Here is a 25,378-nt window from a genome sequence, read left to right as displayed (position 1 = left end):
TCTTGGTACTGGGGATTGAACCCGGGGCTTTACCACTGAGCCACGTCCCTGACACTTCTTATTTTTTTATTTTGAGACAAGGTCTTACTAAGTGGCTTAGGGCCTCAAGAAGTTGCTGAAGCTGGCCTCGAATTTGTGATCCTCCTGCTTCAGCTTCCCAAATTGCCAGGATTGCAGGTGTGTGCCACCACGCCTGTAGTGTCTCTTTAACAATTTGTTTTTATTAACCTTTCTTGTGAGAATTTTAGAATTCTATTGTGAGGTTCTTGTTATGTTTTCATAGATTCAACTTTCTAATATATATATATATATATATATATATATATATATTTTATTAGAGCATTTTAATTATACATAGTATTTGGGTTCCTTTTTGCAAAATTTCACACACAAGGAATTTGACTTCGATCCTTATTCCCCCTGTTTTTTCTTCCCCTTTTCTCCCTTTCTACTCTACTGATCTTCCTTTTACTCCTTTATTTATTTATTTTTAATATATATTATTTAGTTGTAGGTGGACACAATACTTTTATTTTTTTAAAATTTTATGTGGTGCTGAGTTTTGAACCCAGTGCCTCACGGGTGCTAGGCGAGCGCTCTACCACTGAGCCCCAGCCCCAGCCCTCTTTATTTTTGGCTGGTACTCTCTATGTATACGAAAGCGAGAAATTCCTTTTCATTCATTTATATATGTATATGCCATGATTCTGTTAGATTCATTCCATATTTCTTTCCCTTAATTTTTTTAACTTGGTATTTGAAATACATGAATAGAATTTTATATTTGAAATATATTAAATATCAGTCTCACTAGTTCTTTTTTAAAATGAGTTCTAATCATTTAAATATTTCAGGAGAGTGTGAGATAAATGCTGGAATCTCAGGGTGGTGCTCAGCCTTGAGACTGAGCTGCATCAGCATGGAGTGATGATGACATGATTCATTTGGCTGCTGTGTCCTGTGTATGTCTCTGGGCTCCTTATGTCCTGGAGCTGCTGCCACATCCTGGGACTCGTGCTGAGCTCCCAGGTGCCATTCCACCTTGGAGACCACCTGAGGCACTCAATGTCAGGTTTGCTGTACTGGTGCTGAGGGTCACCTGTGACTGCTGGGGACTCGAATATCACAATTCATAAGGCCACCTTCCTAACTGCAGGCTGACCACGGGGCAGGTGACTGGGAGTTCCACGATCTAGCTTAGCTGTCACTCTTTCTGGTCAAACCAAAGACTGTTTTGGGCTGCTAAGGCTTAGGAAGCAGCTGTGAGATTATTCCAATATGGAAGAGATAGGGGTCATAGGAGCTAAGCCCCCTGTCCCTGGGCTTACACAACAGCATCATACCTGGCCATTGTGGAGAAAGAAGCCGAGGAGGTAGGAGAAGCCCAGCATGGTCTCCCGGTGCATGCCCTGGTGCAGTTCATTCTTCAGGAGCTTCTCCTCGGGGACCACGTGGTACCGCAGGACGTCCTCCTCCTGCACAGCATAGAAGAGAGAGTCAGTCGACAATAGGGCTGTCGGTTACAGGTTGTGCCAGCACCGGGGCCGGGGTGACAAACAGGCGTGACAGCTTGTTGGAGTTTTGACTAAGACATCAAAACACAAAGGCACCCCATAATAAGTGGGTTGTGAATGAGAGCACCCGAGAGACCTGGCGGCGTTCCCCGGTGGGATGTTTGGGAACTTCCAGTGACTAAAACCCAGAGGGAGGGTTGATGGCTGGGGGTGGGTTTTAAAGATGATTCCTTTGGGCAGAGCTGGGAGAACAGAGCCCCCACACCCAGCTTCCTTTCACCCCAAGGATCACGAGAGGAGGTCCACGGGGCATTTGGTCTGGGTGCCCTGAAGATAGGGTGGCCTGTGGCACTGGGGTCCGACTCAGTCCTGGGCAATCTCCTAAGCCAGGGACCGCAGGTGAGTTGCACTGGGATAGACCCACACATGCAGAGCTGGCTTGGGACAAGAGAGTGGGGGTCTCTGGTGCAGATGTGGGGCCGTGACTGTGAGCTGGTACTTCTGGAATTGTCCAAGGTGGCCACAGGGGGTGGGGGGGGGTGGACAGACAGGCTTCCCCGACCCTGTCTCCAGGGAAAGCTGGAGGTAGGCTCTGGATTCTTAGGGTCTTTCTCCCCCCTCCCTCCCTCCTAACCACTGTCCTGTCCTCTTTATGTCTCTTCCTAGCCACCAACACTTCCTGCCCCTCGACAAAACCTGGTGGAACCCAAACTGAATTTACTGGGGAAGGAGAGAAGAGGGTTGCTAAGTTACTGACTCTGCTCCAAACCCACCGTCCTGTGTGCTGACTGGGGGGCTGGGCTGTGACCTCCATTTCTCCTTGGCTAGTGGCCCCTGTCGGGCTCTGGCATTGGGAAAGGCTGGAGAGGGCAGGGGGACCTGCTCCCTGCTCCTCTCACTACTGTTCTCCTGCAGTGGAAGCTGAGTCTGGATGGCCATTTCTACCACTTGAAGAACCAATTTTATCACAGCTTTCCCACCTCTGAGACCCCAGAGGGGCGACACCCCTTCCTGCAGATCTGAGACTTGGGCCCAGGAAACCCTTCTCCAAGCTCAGAGACACCAGCTCCTACTCAGAAGTCTGAGTGTCAGCTCCAGCAGGTTCCTCCTCTAAGTTCTAAGCTTTAATAATTTTAATCTCTTCCTTTTGTTCCCTCATCCTTAGGGGTCTTTCATGCTTCCTGTAGTTGCTATCTGTGTGATCTCTCCCTCTCTCTTTTCCACCTTGGAATTATATTCATCTGATTTTATACTCAATAAACAATTCATGTTATTAAATTATCTCTCTTCAACTGAGTGGTATGATTTTTGTCTCCCAAAGGCCCTGATTGATTCAAGGACCACGCCTTCTTCTCTACCTTCCTGCCTGCACTTAGCTGCACTGTGTATTAGTCCGTTTTCTGTTGCTATAACAAAATATTTGAGGTTGGATATTTCATAAAGAAAAGAAGTTTATTTAGCCACAGTTTTGGAGACTGAACATACAAGATTGAGTGGCCCCATTTATTTGGTGAGGGCCTCATTGCTGATGGCATCACAATGGTGGGAACATGTATAAGAGTGATCACAGGGAGAGACAGGAAGCCAGGGAGAGGGGTGCATCTGATGAGAACAACTCACAACTTACTCCATGAGACCAGAGTCAATCCTTTCTGAGGTTGATAACCCCAGTGACCTGGTTACCATGCACCAAACCCCAGCTGTTAAAAGTTTACCTCTTCCCAATATCGCCAGACCCAGCACTAAGGCTCCAACACATGAAAGGGTGGGGGACACACTCGAACCATATCCAAATAATGGTAGGCTGAATTTTTATCATTATTATTTTATTTAATTGATGTTATGGTTTAGATATGAGCTGTCCTCCAAAACCTCACATGTGAGGCAATGCAAGAAGGTTCAGGGGTGAAATGATTCCATGATGAGTGTTGCAACCCAATTAGTGGATTAATCCACTGATATGGATTAACTGGGTGGTAACTGAAGGCAGGTGGGTCACAAGGAGATATGTCACTGGGGGCATGGCTTTGGGGTTGATATTTTCCTCTGGTCAGTGGAGCTCTCCCTGTCCCTGATTGCCTGTCCTGAACTGCTCGCTTCTGCCCTACTCTCCTGTCACGGTGTTCTGCCTCACCTCAGCCCCAGAGCTAGGGAGTCAGCCATGTAGGGACTCAGCCCTCTGAACTGTGAGCTCCAAATAGACTTCCTCTCCTCTGTTTTTCTTTTCAGGTCTTTTGGTCACAGCCATGAAAAAAGTTGACTAAAACAATTGAGATGGTGTTTATGGCTTAAAGTGACAAGGGGACTACTGGGGGAGGTAGACAGGCACTGAGATGCCTCATCCCAAGGCAGGAAAAGAATATTCCACTGAACAGGTTTCAAGGGACGGGATTGGACAGGCTCAGGATGGTGTCTGATTCCATCCAAGAGTCCTGCGTTTCCATCATGGCCTCTATAGGAGTTGGCAGAGGTTGTAACCTAGTTGGAGAGCTCAGGACACTGCTTGGAAAGGCCATTCATTAATCTGGGGTTTGTGCTAGGTGCTAAGGGGGAGCCATGGCAGGAGGGAGCGTGTGTGGCTGTGGCCAGAATCAGTGTCCCTGAGGACGTGGGCCTGGACAGGAAGACCAGGCAGGGAGGACTCTGCGTGCGTGCGTGCGTGCGTGCGTGCGTGTGTGCAGGAACAACGGCACCAGGTGTGTCTCTGACATGTTGAGGCTCTATGAGGTCATCACTCGGGTTAGACCATGTGGTTTTCCCAAAGCACAGGCTGTACACAGCAGTGGTCCCGTGGTAGCTTAGTGGGACTTTGAGATTTTTAGCATCTTCATCTCAGCCACGTTGCCTACAGATATGAGTGAAAACGGCAGGCTTGTGTGAGCAAATCCAGCTTCAAACACATTCTCCCATGTGCAGCTGGGATTGGAGCAGCCCCGGGCTCCTCCAGAATGAGAGTCCTGGGACCACCATGGAACCCGAGAGAAACTGTGGCCCGTGAAAGGAGGGCTTAGTAGCTGAAGAGATAGTTTGGGTAGAGTCCGAATGAAATGGGATCCACCCAAGGGTTTTAAGCCAGAGAGCACCAGGATTGAGTCTTTTTAATTAATTCACTAAATCCTTTGATAAAGCGAGATTGTTCAACCCCAGATGTTAGGAGTCAGGGAACATGGGGCGGGGGAAGAAGGAAAAAAAATAAGATCCACCCTTGCTGGTCACTGCTGCTGGCATCTCAGCTGCTTAGGACCTAGGACAGGCCAGGGAAGGGGTCAACGGATGACCATAAGGATCCTGCCAGGTTCCAGGGTGCCTGGAGCATGTGATTCCAGAGATATGCCCTAAGTATACGGCAGCTCTGGCATAGGGGGGGTTGTGCACGGGGGATCTCTGCGTGAATCTATTCTAAGCACGGCATGGGCAGGCAGGCCTTGAGGAAGGTGAGAAATGGCACGTGACTGAGGCTTTGAATTTCCTCTTTGTTCCCGATACCTACCAGAGTTGTGACCTTCTTCTCCCTGATGTAATTCTCGATGGCATCATTGTTTGGAGCAAACACCGTGTAAGCATCAGCAGCCTCAATTGCGCTTGCCAGATTATATTGCTGTGAAGGAAGGAAACAAGAGCCCATGAGGGATTCCTTGTTCCCAGGTGACCTGAGCAAGGCGGTCACGCAGAGAACATGGTACTTGCAATGATGTAGCCCCGGAAGATGGAATAGTCAGGCATCTGGTCCAGCCGGGTGAGCAGGTTTGGTAAGGAGCCAGTTAGTCCTCTTTGGGGGACCAGCACCTGGGAAAGAAAACCCCAGGATTCTGTTTAGCACACGTTGGTAGCATTTGCTGCTCACTGATACACAAGGACGTCCTGTTAACTTCTCTAGACAAAGGAAGTGACATTGAAAATGTTTTGATTTCTCCCAGAATAAAATTATTTTAAGGATGCAGAGCAACGAGGCTGAGAGAATTTGGAGATGTTATTAGTTCAGTTTTATGCTTGCCTGTAGGCAGGTCCCCCTAATTAGAGAAAATTTCATCTCACATAGAAGAGTTCCTGGCTCCCCCTGAGGAATCCATTCTAACTTTCTTTAATTTACTCTGTCTGGGGAGACCCAGCAAATCTAACTGACCTACAACAGGCTGCAGCTAAAATCCTTTATTTCTTGTCCTTTTGCTTATTCTTCAGGCCTTTCATTTCTTTCCAGAAGTCTGAAGTCTACTGTAACCCAGGAGCCTGAATCTGCCTTGGCTCAGGCAGTGTGATAAACAAAGGGAATTTTTACGTAAAAATGTAAATGCCTGACTTTCTAAAAACATCCGTCAGCAAGCCCACAGATAAGACAACCTGCAGAGAGTGGCAGCAGCTCCCTTGGTTAAGGTCTCCACCTCTCCCTAGTGCCTTCCCCCTACTCATTTCCTCACCCATCTGGTCCATACAGGCTTTTGCATGTGTAAAGTTGGTATGGTCGACCTTCTGGGCAAGAAAATAATTTCCATCTTCTCATTCTATCTAGAACCTTCTCAGATGGAAGAACCCACCACTGGAATGTTTCTCTCATCCTGTTTCAGCCAATGAATGTCTACCATGAGCCAGGCACGGATAGACAAATGTGACTGAGGCCTGTGTCCTGCCCTCGAGGAACCGACATCCATATTACTGGAGTCGGCCTGGTCCACTCTGCTGCCATATTTGAAAATCAAGTTGATTGGAGTGCAGCCATGCACATTTGTGGACACATTGTCTAAGACTGATTTTGCGTGACAATGGTAGAATTGAATGGTTGTGACAAAGACCAAATGAGCTGCAAAGTCGAATAGTCACAATCTGGATATTTATAGAGGAAGTTGCCAGTCTCTGGGTCACAGGAAGATAAGACACTTCTGAGTTTTTGGAGCTCCAGGGGGAGGAAGGACTTGAGTTGATTAGATGGGAAGTGACAGGTTTGAGAGCTATGAGGCAAAGGTGTGATAGACTTGGTTTCTATGTCCATGTCACATAACAATAGGTGATTAAGAAGGCCATTGCAATTTTTAAAAGAGGCACCCCTTTCTCCAGAACCCTAAATGGGCACAAATCATAACAAGTGCTGTGGGCTGGAGTTTGAACTCCACTCTACCCTTTGGCCAGGCCCCTTTGTTCAGGGCACAATTTGCACAACTGTACGTGGCAGTTCTGATAAAGGTGATCCTGATGCCAGAGGACAATTACTGCAGGAGCCCAGTAGGGTTCAGTACAAACAGAGGCTAAGCAGAGAATTGGGAAGGACATGCAGAGAAGCCTCTGGGAGGGACATGCTATCATTAGAGGGGTTCATGACCTACACCATAAGAAATAATTATCAACATGAGAAAATGGCTAGCTAGCCAAATACATACTACGTAAAGCTCCCAGGGAATTTCAGAGGAAGAAGAAGGGGATGAAATTAATATTTATTGATAGTCTACTCGGCAGCAGGCATAAAGATAGACAGTTATTTAATCCTCATGTGGAAGAAAAACAAGGCTCAGAGAAGTTATGTGACTTGCCCAAGGTCACACAACTAAGTCTCCCAGCCCAGACTCCGTATGACTTTAGAATTTATCCTCTTGGCACTTTAGAATTTATCCTCAGTAATTTGGGCTGCTTGGATTAGGGAGGACTCCCGAGAGGGGGTGGGATGTGGACTGGCCCCATGGTAATAGGGTCAGTGTAGGAGATGATTTGGGATGCCACTCTACTAAGGAAGGTTATATCCATTCAAAAAAAGGAGGAAGGGACAAGAGATAATTTGATGTTTTTAAAAGTCATTTCAGTACTTTGAAAAGCCAGGAGTGGACAAGAGAAACACCCCTGATAAGTGATGTTGCTTTGTATTACATGAAGTCCCAGTTTCCTGCCAGTAGTGAATCACATGCTTAAAATGTGCTTCTTACAGCCTCTTGGGAACTCAGGAGGCTGCAAGATTTTTGCAAAATTGTAGACCCAGGATTCTAACTAATACCCTTCCTCTTCTGAACAGGAACAGTGGACTTTTTTTTAACAGCTTCAAATAAAAAAGTGAGTATATAATTGCCAAGTGGGAATAATTTTAGTTAAAATGCAATGAGTTAATTGTCCCTCCTCATCTTCTACCTTCTGAAAGTTTGTTCCCAGTGTAACCTATGTTCTTTCAGATTGAATGAAGATCCTAATATAGTAACGGAAAATGATAGGGTAGCTCACAACTCCGCTTCCTATTTTTTCTATGTCATACCTTTAAATGCTGTTGTATTGAGACTTAGCAGAAAATGAAAATCTAATCATACTTTTTCTACCGATTTTTATTTTTTCCCTTAGAACCTTCCGGATCACACCCCTGGCCTTCTCCCCCCAGTTCTTGATTATGAGCCTCCCGATGCTAGGAGGCTCACAGGCCTGTTACCACCTTTCTAAACTCAGGAAAGATGATATTTGTGGCTGCACTCAACAGAGGGCTATGGTGGATCACAGGCTGAGGAAAGGGTGGCTGAGTCTGACTCTAAATGGCTTTAAGATGAAGCACAAGACAGGTTACTTTTATAATAAGGCCGAGCATGTTTAATTTTCCCAAAACAATACCATACAGAAGGACAGATGACAAAGAGGGGGGACGCTGAGTGTGTACAGAGCAGAAGCCCTCACCTTGCTGATGATGTGTATCACTCCATTGGTGGCCGCATTGTCCCCATCAACGATGGACGCTCCTTCGATGGTGATATTCTGCAAATGTAAACCCCAGTGGGAAGGTGAGTATTTACACAGTCAACCTCAGGACTGAACTAAGTGTCATCCTTGGAGAAAAGGAGGTCAGTAAAACGCCTCATCCGTGATGTGCCTCTTGCCATTCCCAAGCACCTGGCTTTGGGACAGGGAACAATATCAGGGAGTCTGGGTGAGAATGTGCAGATGAAAATTGTCCCCAAGGACATGGGCTTTCTCTGGTGCCCACTGGAAACCAGGACAAGTTAGGGTTATGTGTAGGAAGCTACTTTCTTGCATGCTGGCTTGAGACTGTGGTCTTCCAGTGGACAAAGCAAGACAAGATGCTGCTGCTTCTGAACCCAACCTGTAAAGTCCCTCCCTGTGGTAACTGGTGCAGATCAGAGCACCACAGAGAGAGACCTCATCTAGCTGGCCTCCCCTGGACAAAGCCTCCTGGGGAGGTGCACCTGCCCAGACTGCCACCACTGGACTTCCTGGTGAAGCACCTATCTAACCTTTGCCTCTGGATCTTCCTGTAAGCATTTCTCCATAAACCTTGTCTTACATCCCATCTCTGTGGGTCTTCTTCAGTCTCTTGGCAACCTGTTCCACTGTCCTCTTAAAACTGGACAGAGGATGGTACAAATTAACTCTGGGTTTCACACTCCTTGAGCAGTGGTAACCTTTATACTTTACACCCAGAGTAAGAAATACCTTTGAATTGTGACATCACACACACATGAAATGAAAGGGTATTTTCCCTTACTATGCAGGAGTTCACTGTTATCAATTCTATTTCATTCTATTCTATTTCACTAAAAAAAAAGGGGGCTGGGTGAAGTTACCTTAATGATAAGGTGACCCCACAGTTTGAAAAAAAATGCAGACAGTACTGTGGATTAAGCGTGTTCCCTAACCCCACAATTCATGCACTAAGGACCTAACCTCCAGGACCTCAGATTGTGATCTTATTTAAATAAGTAGGGTGCTTAGGACATACTCCAGTTAAAATTAAGCCTTTATAGTGGGCCCTAATCCAACACAACAGGTGTCCTTATAAATAGGGGGAGTTTGCACGGAGACAGCTACCCAGGGAGACGCCATATGATCAATCAGCATGACAGCTGCCAGCCCAGGATGCCGGCCTGCAGCCGTGCCTTCCCTCCCAGCCTCAGAAGGACGCTACTCTGCCAACACCTTCATGTTGGACTCCAGCCATCAGAACCACAAGACAGTACATTTCTGTTGTATAACAGCCCCAGAAAATTGATACAGATAGTAACTGAATTTTCTGGTCAGAATCTAACCACTTTTTAGGACTATCAATTATTTAGAAGTATAGCTAAGTAAGACCTGAGCTGCCCAGCCAGCCACCAGCCATGTAGAGCAACTAAGCTCCACCCTCCTCTTCTCCTCCTCATGATCCCCCTCCCTCTTTGGTACTGGTTCTGGGAATGGAACCCAGAGAACTTAATCACTGAGCCCCACTCCCAGCCCTTTTAAATATTTTATTTAGAGACAGGTTCTCACTGAATTGCTTAGGGCCTCACTAAGTTGCTGAGGCTGGCTTTGAACTTGTGATTCTCCTGCCTCAGCCTTCCAGCTGCTAAGATTACAGGCATGTGCCACCACACCTGGTCATCATGACCCTTTATTTGAAATTCCTCCTGGGAGCCCTGGGTGATGGAGACTTTTCTCACTTTGGGAAGCTCCCAAGTTCCCTGAGCAGTGGCCACTGTGCACATCTCTCTTGATTAAAGGAGATATTTATATCAGACATAGGAATGAACTCATTAACAACATGTCTTTGGAAGAACTAACACCAATCCGCCTCAGTTATTCTGTGAAATAGAAAAAGAAGGAACCTGTCCAAACTCACTCTATGAAGCTAGTATCACCTTGATACCAAAATCAGACAAAGACACCTCAAGGCAAGAAAATTTCATACCAATATCCCTGATGAACATAGATGCAAAAATTCTTAATAAAGTCCTGGAAAATCACATACAAAAACATATTAAAAAAGATAGTGCACTATGATCAAATGGAGTTCATCCCAGAGAAAAAAGTTGGTTCAACATACAGAAATCAATAAACATAATTCATCACATCAATAGACTTAAAGACAAGACTCATATGATCATCTCAATAGATGCAGAAAAAGCATTTGACAAAATACAGCACCCTTTCATGTTCAAAACACTAGAAAAACTAGGGACAGTAGGAATGCACCCAGCATTGTAAAAGCTATTTATGCTAAGCCCAAGGCCAACATCATTCTAAATGGAGAAAAATTGGAAGCATTCCCTCTAAAAACTGGAACAAGACAGGGATGTCCTCTTTCACCACTTCTATTTAACATATTCCTGGAAATGCTAGCTAGAGAAATTAAGCAAAAGAAAGAAATTAAAGGGATACAAATAGGAAAAGAAGATCTCAAACTATCACTATTTGCTGATGACATGATTCTATATTTAGAAGATCCAAAACTCCACTAGAAAATATCTAGAACTTATAAGTGAATTCAGCAAAACAGCAGGATATAAAATTAACACCCATAAATCAATTGCATTCCTATACATCAGTGATGAATAAACTGAAAAAGAAATTAAGAAAACTATTCTATTCACAATAGTCTAAAAAAAGTTTTGGGAATAAATTTAACAACAAAAGAGGTGAAAGACTTCTACAATGAAAACTATAGAACTCTAAAGAAAGAAATTGAAAAAGATCTTAGAAGATGGAAAGATCTCCCATGCTCCTTGGTAGGCAGAATTAATATTGTCAAAATGGCCAAACTATCAAAAGCATTATACAGATTTAATGCAATTCCTACAAAAATTCCAATGACATTCTTCATAGAACTACAAAAATAAATCATGAAATTCATTTGGAAAAACAAAAGACCCAATATAGCTAAAACAATCCTAGCAAGAAAAATTAAGCAGGAGGCATCATAATACCAGACCTTAAACTGAGCCATAGTCACAAAAACAGCATGGTATTGGGATGAAAACAGACATGTAGACCAATGGTACAAAATAGAGGACACAGAGACAAACCCACATAAATATAATTATCTCATACCAGACAAAGGTGCCCAAAACTTTCATTGGAGAAAAGAGAGCCTCTTCAACAAATGGTGCTGGGAAAACTGGAAATCCATATGTAGCAAAATGAAACTAAATCCCTAGCTCTCATCTCACCCTGCACAAAAATCAACTCAAAGTAGATTAAGGACTTAGGCACTAGAACAGAGATCCTGTGCCTAATAGAAGAAAAAGTAGGCCCAAATCTTCACCATGTCAGCTTAGGAACTGACTTACTCGACAAGACTTATAAAACACAAGAAGTAAAATCAGGAATCAATAAATGGGATGGATTCAAACTGAAAAGTTTCTTCTCAACAAAGGAACAAACAAGAATGTGAAGAGAGAGCCTACAGAATGGGAGAAAATATGTATCACATGCATCTCAGATAAAGTATTAATCTCCAGGATATATAAAGAACTCAAAACACTTAACACCAACCCCTCCCCCCCCCAAATAACCCAATCAATATATGGGCTAAGGAACTGAACAGACACTTCACAGAAGAAGAAATACAACTGATCAACAAATATATATATATAAAAAAGTTCAACATCTTTAGCAAATCGAGAAATACAAATTAAAACTACATTGAGATTTTACCTCACTCCAGTTAGGATGGCAATTATCAAGAAAATAAGTAACAATAAATGTTGGTGGGGATGTAGGGGAAAAGGTACACTCCTATGTTGCTGGTGAGACTGTAAATTGGTGCAACCACTCTAAAGGCAGTATGGAGATTCCTCAGAAAACTTGGAATGGAACCACCATTTGATCCAGTTATCTCACTCTTTGGCATATACCCAAAGGGCTTAACATCAGCAATACTTCTGTGATACAGCCACATCAATGTTTATAGCAACTCAATTCACAATAGCTAAGATATGGAACCTGCCTAGATGCCCTTGAACAGATGAATGGATTTAAAAAATGTGGTAATAAACCCATGGAATATTACTCAGCCATTAAAATAATGAAATTATGACATTTGCTGGTAAATGGATGAAACTGGAGACTACCATGCTAAGTGAAATAAGCCAAGCCCCCCAAACCAAAGGCTGAATGTTCTCTCTGATATGCATAGCTGACTCAAAATAGGTGGGGAGGGGGGGAGGAGGGAGGTTCACTGGATTGGACAGGGCAGTGTGGGGGGGAGGGAGATGGAAATGGGAAAGACCATAGAATGAATTGGACACAACTTCCTATGTTCATATGTAAAGACACAGCCAGAGTAACTCCACATCACATACGACCACAGAAATGGGAAGTTATACTCCCTGTATGTATACATATACAGGGAGAAAAACAAACAAACAAAACAACAACAAAAAGAAACAAACCAAAAAAATGTGTCTTTGACACTTAGCCTGTCTAGGTCAGGGGCCTTGATCAATTTATCTTTTGACTCTATAGAGCCTGGGATATGCCTGCCCAGGGTGGATGTTCAGTTAATGTTGCTAAGAGAATCAATGAATTAAAACACCAACACATCAGCATGACTGCAGTAACCATTTCATAATGCATGTGTACATGAAAACATCATGCTGTACACTTTAAATACATACAATTTTTTAAAACTTATCTTCTAGTTGATAGATAATTGTATACACTGTGGGTCACAGTGTGATATTTTAGTGCATGTATACATTGGGTAATGATCAATTCCGTATACTTAGGGTACCCATCACCTTAATAATTTATTTCTTTGTTATGAGAATGTTCAAAAGCCTCTCTTCTAGCTATTTGATTTATGTGCTTCAATATTGTCCCTTCTGTGTGGCAGTACACTGGAACTTATTCCTCCAGCCCAGCTGTGTCTTTGCACCTCAAATTTTTATTTTAAAAACTCAGAAAATAACATGAGCATCACTGGAATTATCAGAACAAGACACACAAAAATATCCACAGGACCATATGTAGGTGTTGTCTACTTTCTAAACTGAGCCCCACATGTTTAGGTGAGCTGAACGGGTCCTTGCCCCAGTGCTTGCTGCTGGGCAGGAGGCAGGGACACTCCACAGCAGCGATTCTCAAGCGGGTTTGACTGTGGCCATGAATGCCCTGTGTAGCAGTTGTCGCTGGCAGACCCTCGTCTTATCTGTGTAATTCATGGAAACAGCTTTAAAATACTGTCACTTGCAGCCAAGCTGCCGCAGTCTGGCTGGGCACAAAATAACCGAGCCGCCACACAGCCTTGTAGGTTCAAAACAGGAACTTTATTCTCCGCACTCCCGTGAACGCCACGCACGCGGCCTCCTCCCGGACACACCACACACCAACCGGAAATCCCTCCTCCGGCACTTCCCCAACCAATGGGAATTCCCAGTTCTCTCTGGGAATCCCCGCGAGAACTCCAAAGTAGCAGGCTGAGATGGACAGCAGGGGTCTAATATACAATTGAATACACAGCTTAACATAACCATTATCACCTCTCAACCACTCTGTTCTGGCAAAAATGCCATGCATCATTCCAGCTGGGCTATGGCTCTCAGCACCAAGCAACCAGGTTTCCTCCTGGGATTTGAAATCAGAGTCCTGGAAACTCTCTAGGACTGCTGGATGATGAGTTTCCCTGGGGCTGGGCTCTCCCTTGGGTGCTGCCTGACCTCCAGCACCGAGATCCAGGCCTGTGCATAGTAGGGGCTCAGTAGGTATTGTTGTAGGCCTCTCACTTCCTGTAAAGTTTTAATGATCTGTGCTGACCCCTTAGTAAGTTACTAATAACCAGTTAGTTAACCAGATGCAAAAAAAAAAAAAAAAAGTAGTTGGAATTGCATTCTTCATCCTCTCTGTTTTCATCTATGTCTGTCAGGAGGAGCCCTATGACCAATCAATATGAACATGGCCACATTTCATAGGATAGCTGTTCTGTGTATGTGCACATGTGTGCACGCGCGTGCATGTGTGCACGCACATAAATGAGAGTATGTGCTGATTGTTGCAGCTGGGTAATGTCCACCTGGGGCTCCATTTTTACATATATTTGGAAATTTCCACATCAAAAAATTAAAAATAGTACAATATGAACACAGATGCTATGCTTCAATTAAACAGAGCTCTCTTACCCCATCCACCTTCTCCAGGTGAAGGAAGTTGCCCTGCAAAGATGTTGCCAGCATGTCAGAAGATGACAGGTTCTGCAGATCTGCCACTCCATACGTGCCTAGGAGTGTGTGGTATCTAAAACAACAGACCATAGGGTTAGGACAAAATAGCCAGGTGCAAGGCGCCATCACTGAGGAGTCAGGAGAATAAGCTCTGGAGCCAGATGGCCATATTCAAATTTCAAATTCCCTCTGCAAGTATCAGTCTTGGCTTGAGTTAGTTACTTAATCACCCAGTGCCTCAGTTTCCACATCTGTAAAATAAGAATAATTATAACACCCGTTTCTTCGGATTGTTGCTGGGGGGATGGCTGAACTGAAAGTCTTATGCAAAGCAGAACAGTGCATGGCACATAGCTGCCTGTCAATAATGCCAGCTTACTGTCCTAGGGCGGAGGGCAGGGAGGAGACTCAGTTGAAGGATGTGAAGGACCATGTGGCTTCCCTACATCAATCTTCTATGTTCCCACGGATGCCCGTCAGAGGTCATGGTGAATAAAATAAAGAGCACTCACTTTATCAAGGCTGGAATGTGGCTCTGGGACAGCCAGAAGGTTTTCTCGTCTTGGTCCATGTTCTCGATAGCTTGCTGGGAGGGCACAAGGACAGTGAGGTTCGAGGTGGTGGACAGCATGAGCCGTAGAGAAGCGTTCTGAGTTGCGCCAGGAAAAAAAGAGACTCATGTTAGGGGACTAATGGAATACTTGAATACTGGAATACCTGGCAGAGGTGACAATATTGCATGTGATGCAATTCCAGGGATACTGGCGAGGTCCTCCTAGGGCCATCTCCAAATCCATCCTAACCCCCAAGCTGATGACTCATATTCTCTTTTGAGACTTATTCTTTTGTCTTGTCAAAACACAAGTTTTCCTGTACAGGTCACACTGTGAGTCGCTATAGGTACTTTGCACTATAGTCTAAATGAAGAGCTAGAGAAATAGTCCTGATAGAACTTTGTGTGTGTGTGTGTGTGTGTGTGTGTGTGTGTGTATGCAGACACATAAAAAACCCATGAAAATTCTGGAAAATCTTTCCAGTGAAGATGGTGGGGAGATTATAGGAACAGTTTCAACACGGAAGAGAATGGAAACCTGAAATTGATCATCACCGACATTTTGTTCTTGCTAGAGAGCCAGCTCTGGGTAGAAGCAGTGGCATGGTTATGCATAACATCTGGATCTCTGGGGTGGGGAGGGGGAGACCACTTTGGTTTGTACCATTTGCTGACTTCTCAGGTGTAAATACTCCCATCGGGCTAATTTTAAGCAACCAACGTGACAGCATTGAAAGTGGAGTTGTGAAAAAATGTGCAGTCAGCTCTTGTGAGCTAGTCAGAGTGGGATCAGGCACAGCACGGGGCAGGTATGAGCACATGGGTGACCGCAGCTCTGTACAGAAGCAAAGGGAGCTGTCCCAGAGTGGGTGCTGACCAGACAGGACCCATCTTGCTTGTGCTAATTGAAAGGGGTTAAACCGTTGATCACGATGGCTGGCTGGAACAGCCACGTTGGTGCATTCAGAGGAACAGAGATTCGGATAGCTGGCTAGGGTGGGACTGGATTCGTTATTATGATTCTTTCCAGGGGCGAAGGACAAGCTCTTCTGGGCACGTTGAGCTGAGAGCTAGGCACATATGAAATATCCCTGGTTGCAGTTATCCAAATCTAACTTGGTGACCTACAACATGAATGATATTAATTTTTAAAAAATATCTATCTGATGAACAAGTCTATTCATATATATTTGAATTGGTTGAAAGGTTGACCACCCCAGCTTACCATAGACCATAAGTTCCCAGTCCTGGCTATATGCCAGCGTCACCTGGGCAGCTTTGAAAATATACTGATGCCCAGGGCAAGCTTCTGACCTAGCAGATCAGAGTCTTGGCAGGGTGGGGGGTGGTTCCAAGCAAAGTTGCATATATATATATATATATATATATATATATATATATATATACACACATATATATGTGTGTGTGTAAAAATGTGTTCCCTGTGACTCTCAAGCACAGTCAGGGTTGAGAACCACTGTTCAGAACAAACCCCCTCCCTCCTTATCAGCTGCATTTTCAATTTTCTATCATATACATTTCAGATTTCTAAAATCACACAGGTTGCCAACACTAAATTGCAAGGAGGGTACTCACATTTATCCATTGGTTAAATATAGCTGCTTCCGAGAGGAATGACAATTCCTTATTCATTGCAGGCAAGGAGGGGCAGGAGAGAGGAGAGAGAACGCAAGAGAAGAAACAATGAGAAGCATTTCTGGGCAGCCTGTACTTGGCCCTCGAGGGCTGGGCGTGTTTTCTGGGCCACCTCCCTGACATGGATGGGTGCCCAAGCTAGCTGAATTTCCATGTGGCCAGAGCTTCACCTTCACACTTAGGGGGCTTGATTATCCTCCAGATTGAACTAAAAAATTAATTCCAGAAACTCCAAATAAAGCAACAACCTGAATTTAGAACATGGCCACATAGACCCTAAGGGTGGACCACAAAGCTCAGCAAACAGGCCCTTTCAGAGCCTATATTGAGGGGGTGGCGTGAAGCATGGATTCAAACCACTTGCATGTTCTTTCGATTCAGCCATTTCCTAGTTCCCTGGGTAAGGTGTTTAATGCACCGCATTTTTTTTCTCATCTGTAAAATGGGGATAATAAAAGTTCCAACTCATAGGGTTGGTGTGAGAACTAGAGGCGTTAATGTTTCTAAAGGGCTTAGAATAGAGGCTGGCATGCAGTCAATTCTCATTACGCACGGAGGAATTTGTTAACTGATGGAGCCACCACCAGAGCGCTGGGATGGAATGCAGAAAGGAAGCAGGATAGGGAGGGCGAAGGTGGGGTCTGCCCTTCTGTAGCTTGCATTTGTTTGGAGGAAGAAAAGACTTGAAAAGATAACCAACACTGCTGGTTGTGAATAACAACAACAACTACTACAACAACTCTAGACTTTGCTTTAAAAAGACAGGGCTCAATTCTTGGGTTTGCGATTTACTAGCTGTGTGATCTTGGGAAAGCCACTTACTCTCTATGAGAACACAAGTGTCTTATCTGAAACCTGAATCTGACAAGGCTTTCCTCCGGGGATTAAGAAAATTAGATAACTTAATGTGTATGATGACACTTAAAAAACTAATATCACCGAAGTGCAAGAGCAGTATTATATGCCAATTTACATCAAGACCATAAATCTCAGAGCTCAATTCCTGTTTGAAGGCAGCTGAGGCTATTTAATAAGTCAGTAAATACATGTTAAAAAGTTTAGAAAGTTAACAAGCATGAGAACTGAGATGCTTGAATAATCCCCTAAAGAGGAAGTTTTGAGGGGGTGGGCCCTGACCACTGGCCCTTATTTTCCACAGAAGGTGAGGGACAAGGTGAGAGTAGAATTTTAGGGTCTTAAGCAATGTGGCCCATGGACAGCACAGAAAAAATGTGGGAGTCTGAGCTCTGTGCCAGGGTGTGTAGTTAGCTGCTTGGCCTGATCTGAGTGGGACCAGTCCTGAACAGCATCCTGCCTGTTTGATGCCATGGCATCTCCAGGGACCAGCAGTGGAGCAAGGCTCTGAGTTTAGGAGGTTGGTGCTAGGGGGTTGGTGTGCCCATGGAGAGAGGAGAAAGGGGACCCAAATAGCAATGGGAAGTGATGAGAAAATGTCGAATTCAGACACATATTTGCAAGCAACATGAGTGGCTTAGGAAACAAGATGGAGACTTTCCCTCTGGAGTTTATTTTTCAATGCTGGAGGAGATGGACCCCTGCAGGGACAGGGACGACTTGGTGTGACCCTGACTGTATGGATAGAATACTCCACATCGGCAGTTAAGTGTCTCTGCACTTAGATGGTCACTGACCGCAGGCAAGTTTGCTTAGCCTCTCATTTTCCTCACCTGTAAGATGAGCACTAATAGCATCAAACTATTGTTGAGGGTTGTTGTGAGGTTTAAATGAAATACTGTGGCACGTTTATAACTTAGTAAAATGCCTGATACAAAGGTGTTCACACCCATGCACCCACACACATGCACACACACACACACACACTCACACACACACACTTCTGACAGCTGTAAGCCCAGGGTGCTCTGGGTACCCGTGGGAGAGACTCCGTGTAGACAAGACAGACCAGGCAGCTTAGCAAGGCCAGTCAGTCGTTCATTTGGGACGTGGGAAGAAGAGACAAATTAGCAAGAAAGAGGAACCAGGACTACTTGGCATCCAGTAGGTGCCAAATAAAAGTTAACTCCCTGCTGCTCATGGAAAATGCCACAGAGCCTAAATGGCTTCTGTGAGAAGCACCTTGCCTCATATAAAATCTCCTGGAGCAAAGAATGTGTAGATAGAGCATGTTCAAGGCAAGCTCTTAAGAGGTTTATTTGCCCTTGTGTTGTTGTCGTGTTTCTTCTGTGGTGCGGGGGATGGAACCTGGGGCCTCACACATGCGAGGCAAGAGCTCTGTCACTGAACTACATCCCCAGCCCTCCTTAGGGTTTGTCTTCATTCTGTACTTGAGTCCCTCACCGATGACTTACCATGGCTGCATTTCCATAGCACAGGAGGCCATCTCCTTCATAACCCTCTTGACAAACACAGCTCCAGACACCAGTAGAAGCAAACTGACAGGTTGCCTGATGAAACCAAGGTGAAGAACATGTTTTGTTTTCCTAACTGAAGGTTAGACCTGAATTAAGTCAGTGAGACAACATGTTCCGTCTATGATGAGATCCACACATGTGGGCTGAAAGAGGGTGGGAGGGACCCACAGACCCTTCAGTGTTGCAGGGAAAGGCTCCTGTCTGCATGGCAGGTACAGCTCTTATTTAACCACATTGAAATTCTCTCTTTGAAGAATGGAATGATGGCATTTGTTGGTAAATGGATAGAACTGGAGGACATCGTGTTAAGCGAAATAAGCCAGACCCAGCAAGTCAAGGCTCTTATATGTGGAAACTAGAGCAAAATAAGGGAGAATAAAAAGAGGGATTACATGAAAATAGAGGAGAGATCTATGGAATAGAGGAAGGGTATTGAGGGGAAGGGGAGAGGGTGGAGAAAGGAAGGAATTGAGGAATAAAATTGACCAAATGATGCTATGTACCTATGTGAATATATCATAGTGATTTCCACATATATGTATATCTAAAAAGCACCAATTAAAAATGATACTTAAATAGAAGGAAGACCAGTAGAATAAGGAAGGGAATGAGGGGAGGGAGAAGGGGAGGAAAAAGGAAGTACTGAGTCCTGAAGTGGAACAAATTATACTCCATGCATCTATAATTATGTCAGAATGAACTTCACCATTATGTATAACTATCATGCACCAATGAAGACATTTTTAAAAATAAATTCTTTCTTTTCTTCCCTGCCAGATTTAGAAAATGAAAAATACAAGGCACAGTTAAATTCCAGTTTCAGATGAATGATGAAGAAGTTTTAGTACAAGCTTTCCTTATGCATTAAAAATTTTGGCTCTACTTTTGCTGAAAACTTATTCTTTGTGTATCAGAGATTCAAATCCAGCTGGGTGTCCTGTATTTCATCTGGCAACCCTACATCCATTCTTCCAAACTTTGAAATGGAGTGAAAATTGCAATAACTGTTCATATCCTGCTTAGGGGCTTCCTTTAGGAGTACGAGGGTTTCTGATAAGAAATAACCTAATTTCTTTCTTTCTCAAGCTCTTTTTTTTTTTTTAAAGTAATGACAAAAAGTCAAGTAACTCACCAGAGGATGACATTTCCCAGTTTGTTCCAAGCATGAAATTATTGGTTCACAGTCAATCCCATTTCCTCGAAATCCTTTCTTGCACTCACATTCATTCTACAATTCCAAAGACATAGTTAAAGGGGATTGTTGTAAGCAAGTGGTTTCCAAGACTTGCTTTCCCAAGTTACTGAAACCGTTGCTCGGTTCTCCTACAGAATACTGATGATGTCTTTTATTTGATATCAGATTTTAGAGCTGTTAGTCTACACGTTCTGCAATAGATTTCCCAGTCATATAGCTCCCTGGTACTTTCTTTTTGAATGCTTGACCCTAGAAGGGCCTGTGGAGATAGTCTTGGAGAGAATTTAGAGCCTAACAACATCACATTGTAAAAGTTGGCCCCAGACCTGGGAGAGAAAGGGCAAGCCATGCGGTGTCAACTTGGTGGAGATTCATGCACAGAGCTATTGTTAGCCTAGAGGACACCTTGTTCAATCTAGAATAGGTCTCCCTCCATAGGAAGTAAAGTTGAGTAAGGCAAAGACAACCCACATAGACAACCCACATGCACCTGGCTCTACAGGTGGATTGTACCTTCATGCAAATAAAGTGCCCCTTCCTCTGTGAAGGTTTAGTCTCACATTGGGATGCAGGATTTGCTGGAAAGGGTGCAGGCTGCCTTTCAGCCCCCACTTCCCCACAGATTAGGTACTTTGTGTTGTACAGAAACTTATGCTATATAAGCAGTGGCCCTGATCATGCTATTAAGTGCCTTTGATGAAGATGATGGGCCATGTGACAAAATGAGGAAATGCTTGAGTTCAGTATAGATAAGGAATCAGTAAAATTGTGATTACAGAAATTAGAGGAAACTAAAAATAACTCTGCGCCCCCCAAAAGACCAGAAAAACCAAACACACCAGCATATCAATGGTAATTGTGGGGACATTGTGAGTGGTCTTAATTTTCCCCTCCTTTTCTATTTTCCAAAATGTTTTCCATCGTCATTCCATGTCTTTGAATTTAAAACATAATTATAAAAAGGAGCAATTCTTTTAATGGATTAAAAAACCTCCAGGTATTGGGAACTATTAGGGAACCCACAATATATCTAGAGGAAGACAAAGTATAAGTACATAAAAATAAATAAGAAGGGTCCAACCTTAATAAACACTAAACAAGAGATACTAGAAGTTTTGTGGCTTCATTGGCACATGAGGTGCTTATGTGATGGATTGCTATTGTTCAGAGGAGGCAGGATGGGTTGGGAATGTTCTGGAAAGTGAGACATGGCTGATCCTTGGCAGAGGGCAAAGAGAGGTGCAGAGGTCATTCAAGCTGAGGGCAAATGTCAGGAGAATTGAACAGAGGTGGGAAGGTGTGCATGTGTTTGGTGGAAAATTACTTGGGCGTTAGTATCAGAAGCAGATACATGCACCCCAGAGGCGGCACAAGACAACCCCTTAGGCTGAGGAAAGAAGTGAACAGAACTTCCATTTATGAATCATTATCTTTAAAAGCACAAGTATTATCTGGTATGTGTGCTTTATAAGGTAAGTATGTATATACAATTATACAGGATACAGAAGCACATGCAGGTTTGTATCTATTTGGTATGACCCAAACTTTTCAAGCCAACTAGTCCTAACTGAGGGAAGTTTTATATGCGATCTATTATATTTCTTGTATATGTCATAAAGAAACCTTTCCTCTCCCCTGCCCCCACTGGGATGCTTTTCACATTTATCTGTAGAAAGGAATTTCCAGCAGAGAGGGGATCCATACTATGGGAGTTGAATTATATCCTCTCAACCTCAAGTTCATATATCGAAGTTCTGACTCCCTTTTTTGAAAATAGGGCTGCTCTTCTGTAATTAGTTAAGATGGGGCCATGCTGGAAAAGACCCAAACCCAATATGAACAGTGTCCTTATATAAAAAGGAGAACTTTGGAGACAGACATGTACCCAGGGAGAACATCACCTGAACATGAAGGTGAAGATCAGGGTGATGTGTCTACAAGCCCAGGATCACAGAAGATGGCCATCAAGCCACCTGAACCTAGGTGAGAGGCAAGGGACAGATTCTCTCTCAAAGCCGTCAGAAGGAATCAATCCTGATGACAGTTGACCTCAGACCTCCAGCCTCCATAAATGTGAGATGATACTCTTGTTGTTCTATGCCACCCGGTGTGTGCTGCTTTGTTACAATAGCTCTAAAAACAAATACAGACTCCAAAACATTTTTTTTTCTTTGCTTAAGTGCAATTTGGAAATTTGAGTGAGGAGTCTAAAACTAATGCAATCATTAACTAAATGCTCAGCGAGATGTAAGACTGCAGTGAGCTCTTCCATTAGGATTCCTGCGGCTACATTTGAAAGCTCATCGACTGCAGACCCAGGAGCAGCGGCTGCTGTCAAGAAAGGAGAAGGATCAGTAGGAAACCAGCTTCTGGAACAACCAGACCGTGGAACTCCCTCTGCACAGATCTTGCAGCATTTATCACTTAATTTTTTAAATTTTTTTAATCTTTATTTTTTAGTTGAAGGTAGACATACAATATCTTTATTTCATTTTTATGTGGTGCTGAGGATCGAACCCAGGGCCTCACGCATGCTAAGCGAGCACTCAACCACTGAGCCACAACCCCAGCCCCTATCACTTTATTTTTCCTATGCTTGTCTGTCACCTTGCACCAGACTGTGTTTCTCTGGGGCTGGCTGAGAGCCCTGGCCCTGGTAATCTCTTATCCCCAGCACTGAGCCTATTGGCTGAACCAGAGTAGGCACCCAGAAGCACTGGATCAAAGAGGGAGGGAATTTATTTTGTCAGCCCACATCTGTTCTCTCTCATGGAAACTGTACTCTGCTTTGACTTTGGGGATATCCTTCCCTTTTTCTTGGTCTACATAATAAAATATTTTTCTGATTCCTCCAGCCAAGGGTGGGAGCACAGGACTTGAATTCGGGCTTGTCACTACATCTCACAGCCTGGGCACAAAGCGCGATTTCTGGAGCTGTGCTCATGGGAATGTCAGATGAGCAGGGTGGCGAACACACTCATTTTGAGGCGGTGAAAGAGAACGAATCCTGGATTTAAGGTTGCTAGAAAATGTTCTCTGTTCTTCTCAGTGTTGTGATGGTGTAAGTCTGAAGCTGCAGGAGACCATCCCTCACCCAGGAGCCTGAGAGGCAGCAGGGTCAAGGTGTGGCTCCTTCATGCTGCTTGCTGAGCCCTGAATCATGCTGCAGCCACAACTGTGCATGGACTTTATAGCTGTGTGAGCCAAAATAGTCCCTTTGCTTTTTAAATCAATTTGAATTGAATTTTGTCTTTTCCTCTTTTAAAGAATTCTACTAGAATATGCATGGCAAAAGTGATCATTTTAACGTTTTTAAGTTTGCAGTTGAGTGACATTGACTATCTTCTTGTTGTACAACCCTTGTAGTAGCCTTCCCTGCTTGGTCTCCATGAAACAAAGCCAAGTGGAAATGGTCAGTAAGCTGTAGAGCAATCACACATATAAAGTGTGGTTCAGCATGGTGACTACGAGGGCAGCTCTGGAGCCAGTCTCTATGGGTGCAAATCTCAAATGATTTAATTTTCTAGGTGATGTGATCAAATTAGCCTCCTGGTGCATCAATTCCTTTCGATAAGATGGGATAATAGTGAAACCTAGGTCATAGGTTTGTTGTGACCACGCATTCTCACTGCCACACATGATAGAAGAAAGCCACAGTAACTTCTAGCCAAAGTACTTCAGTGGCCAGGAGAAGAAGTCACCGCAGGAAGCCTGCTTCCTCTCTGTTTCCGAGGCCAACCTACCTGCCCAGGGCCTACGTACAAACAGGTTGCGTTGTTGTGGCAGCCGCCTCGGCCCGGCAGCAGGCAGTTGTTGACCTCCACGCAGTCTCTTCCATTCCCTGTCCAGCCCTGCTGGCACACGCAGGTGTGGGTCCCCGTGCTGGTTTTGATGCACTCTGCCTGCAGGAGAAAGAGATGCAGCAAGACCCTGAACCTCAGCCCAGCCACGCGACTGCAAAAGTCAAGAGGGATCCAGAGGTATGTTTTAGAAACACAAATTCACAAGGAGTGCGGTGGAAATAATTGAGATGCTTATTTGCATGAACATCCATGGAAAGAAGATTTAGAGAACAGAATTTCTTGGAGCTGGCCTGCTAATGGCCACCGCTGCTCACGTCCCTGTGTTGTTGGTTAAGCCAGTAGTGTTTTCTTTGGTTGGTAGGTGTAAACAATTGTCCTGATACGGTCTTTATTTTACAGATGGGGATATAGGTATTGCCCAAGGTCACACAGCTACAAAGGGGCAGGAATCCAGATCCCTCTCTAACCACTATGCAACCCCCCCACCCTGATTTCTGGGGATGACCACAGCAGAGGCTGAAGGACAGGTGGGAGAGGAAAGGCACATAAGTCATTGAGATGGGCTGTCTGAGACAGGTGGGTTTGCTCAAGAGGAGCCTGGTGGCTGGGACCAGGCAGTTGGGTCTAGATTTCATCCTCAGAGCCTGGGGGAGTTACTGAAGGGGCTGCAGTCTGGGGAAAAGATCGGATTCACTTTAAGCCACTCTGGTTGTGGGTGGACCATGTATTGTCAGCAGGAGAGGAAACGAGGACACCAGTTAAAGAATGGAGGTGACTAGGACTGGGTGGTGGGGACATTCCCAAAGTATTAGTGAAAGCATTGGTGGCTTCTGGCTACAACCTTGAAAACAATTAGGGCAAGTCACTTAATGTCCCCTCTCTCAGTTTCTTATTAGTGAAATGGGGATAACAATGCCTACGTCACTGGGTTGGAGGGAGGAGCAAATGAGATCAGGTACATTAAGGTCCCTTATAAGCTGGGAAGTTTAAGTCAAGAGTTATTACTATTGATCTCAAAATCGGATTCTCAGGCTAACTTTTAAAGGGTCTAAATCCCCCTGCATATTTGATTTAGGGAGTTAAAGTTCTCAGCAAGCCTATGGCAGTCATCTTTAAAATTCAACCTCAACCACAAGAGCTTTGTGCATACGAAAGGCAATCAGACACTGGTTTTTTGGGAGGTGGTTGGATTAGACTCAGGACCACTTGATCACTGATCCACATCCCCAGTCCTATTTTGTATTTTATTTAGAGATAGCCCCCCCCCCCCCCCGGAAGGAGTTGTGTGAGAACTTCACTGTTGTTGAGGCTGGCTTTGAACTTGCAATCCTCCTGCCTTAGCCTCCTGAGCTACTGAGATTACAGGTGTGAGCC

At 44.3% G+C, this 25,378-nt stretch overlaps 1 protein-coding gene across 2 annotated transcripts in view; it reads right to left on the bottom strand.

Annotated features, from left to right (window-relative positions):
- Positions 1-25,378, bottom strand: part of STAB2 (stabilin 2) — a 155,410-nt gene that overhangs the window by 63,978 nt on the left and 66,054 nt on the right. For both annotated transcript variants that reach the window (XM_081311104.1, XM_081311103.1), the window contains 10 exons: positions 23,945-24,103; positions 20,139-20,234; positions 18,944-19,039; positions 16,554-16,601; positions 14,917-15,053; positions 14,363-14,477; positions 8,148-8,225; positions 5,202-5,300; positions 5,005-5,112; positions 1,344-1,475 (listed from right to left, as the gene is read on the bottom strand). In XM_081311104.1, coding sequence (XP_081167230.1) covers positions 1,344-1,475; positions 5,005-5,112; positions 5,202-5,300; positions 8,148-8,225; positions 14,363-14,477; positions 14,917-15,053; positions 16,554-16,601; positions 18,944-19,039; positions 20,139-20,234; positions 23,945-24,103 — 1,068 coding nt within the window. The remainder of the gene's footprint in view (positions 1-1,343; positions 1,476-5,004; positions 5,113-5,201; positions 5,301-8,147; positions 8,226-14,362; positions 14,478-14,916; positions 15,054-16,553; positions 16,602-18,943; positions 19,040-20,138; positions 20,235-23,944; positions 24,104-25,378) is intronic.

This window comes from Spermophilus citellus (assembly GCF_964194105.1).
Source record: "Spermophilus citellus genome assembly, chromosome: 10".
Lineage (NCBI taxonomy): Eukaryota > Metazoa > Chordata > Mammalia > Rodentia > Sciuridae > Spermophilus > Spermophilus citellus.
The sequence above is the reverse complement of the archived record's forward strand: the minus strand, read 5'-3'. Positions and strand labels throughout refer to the sequence as shown.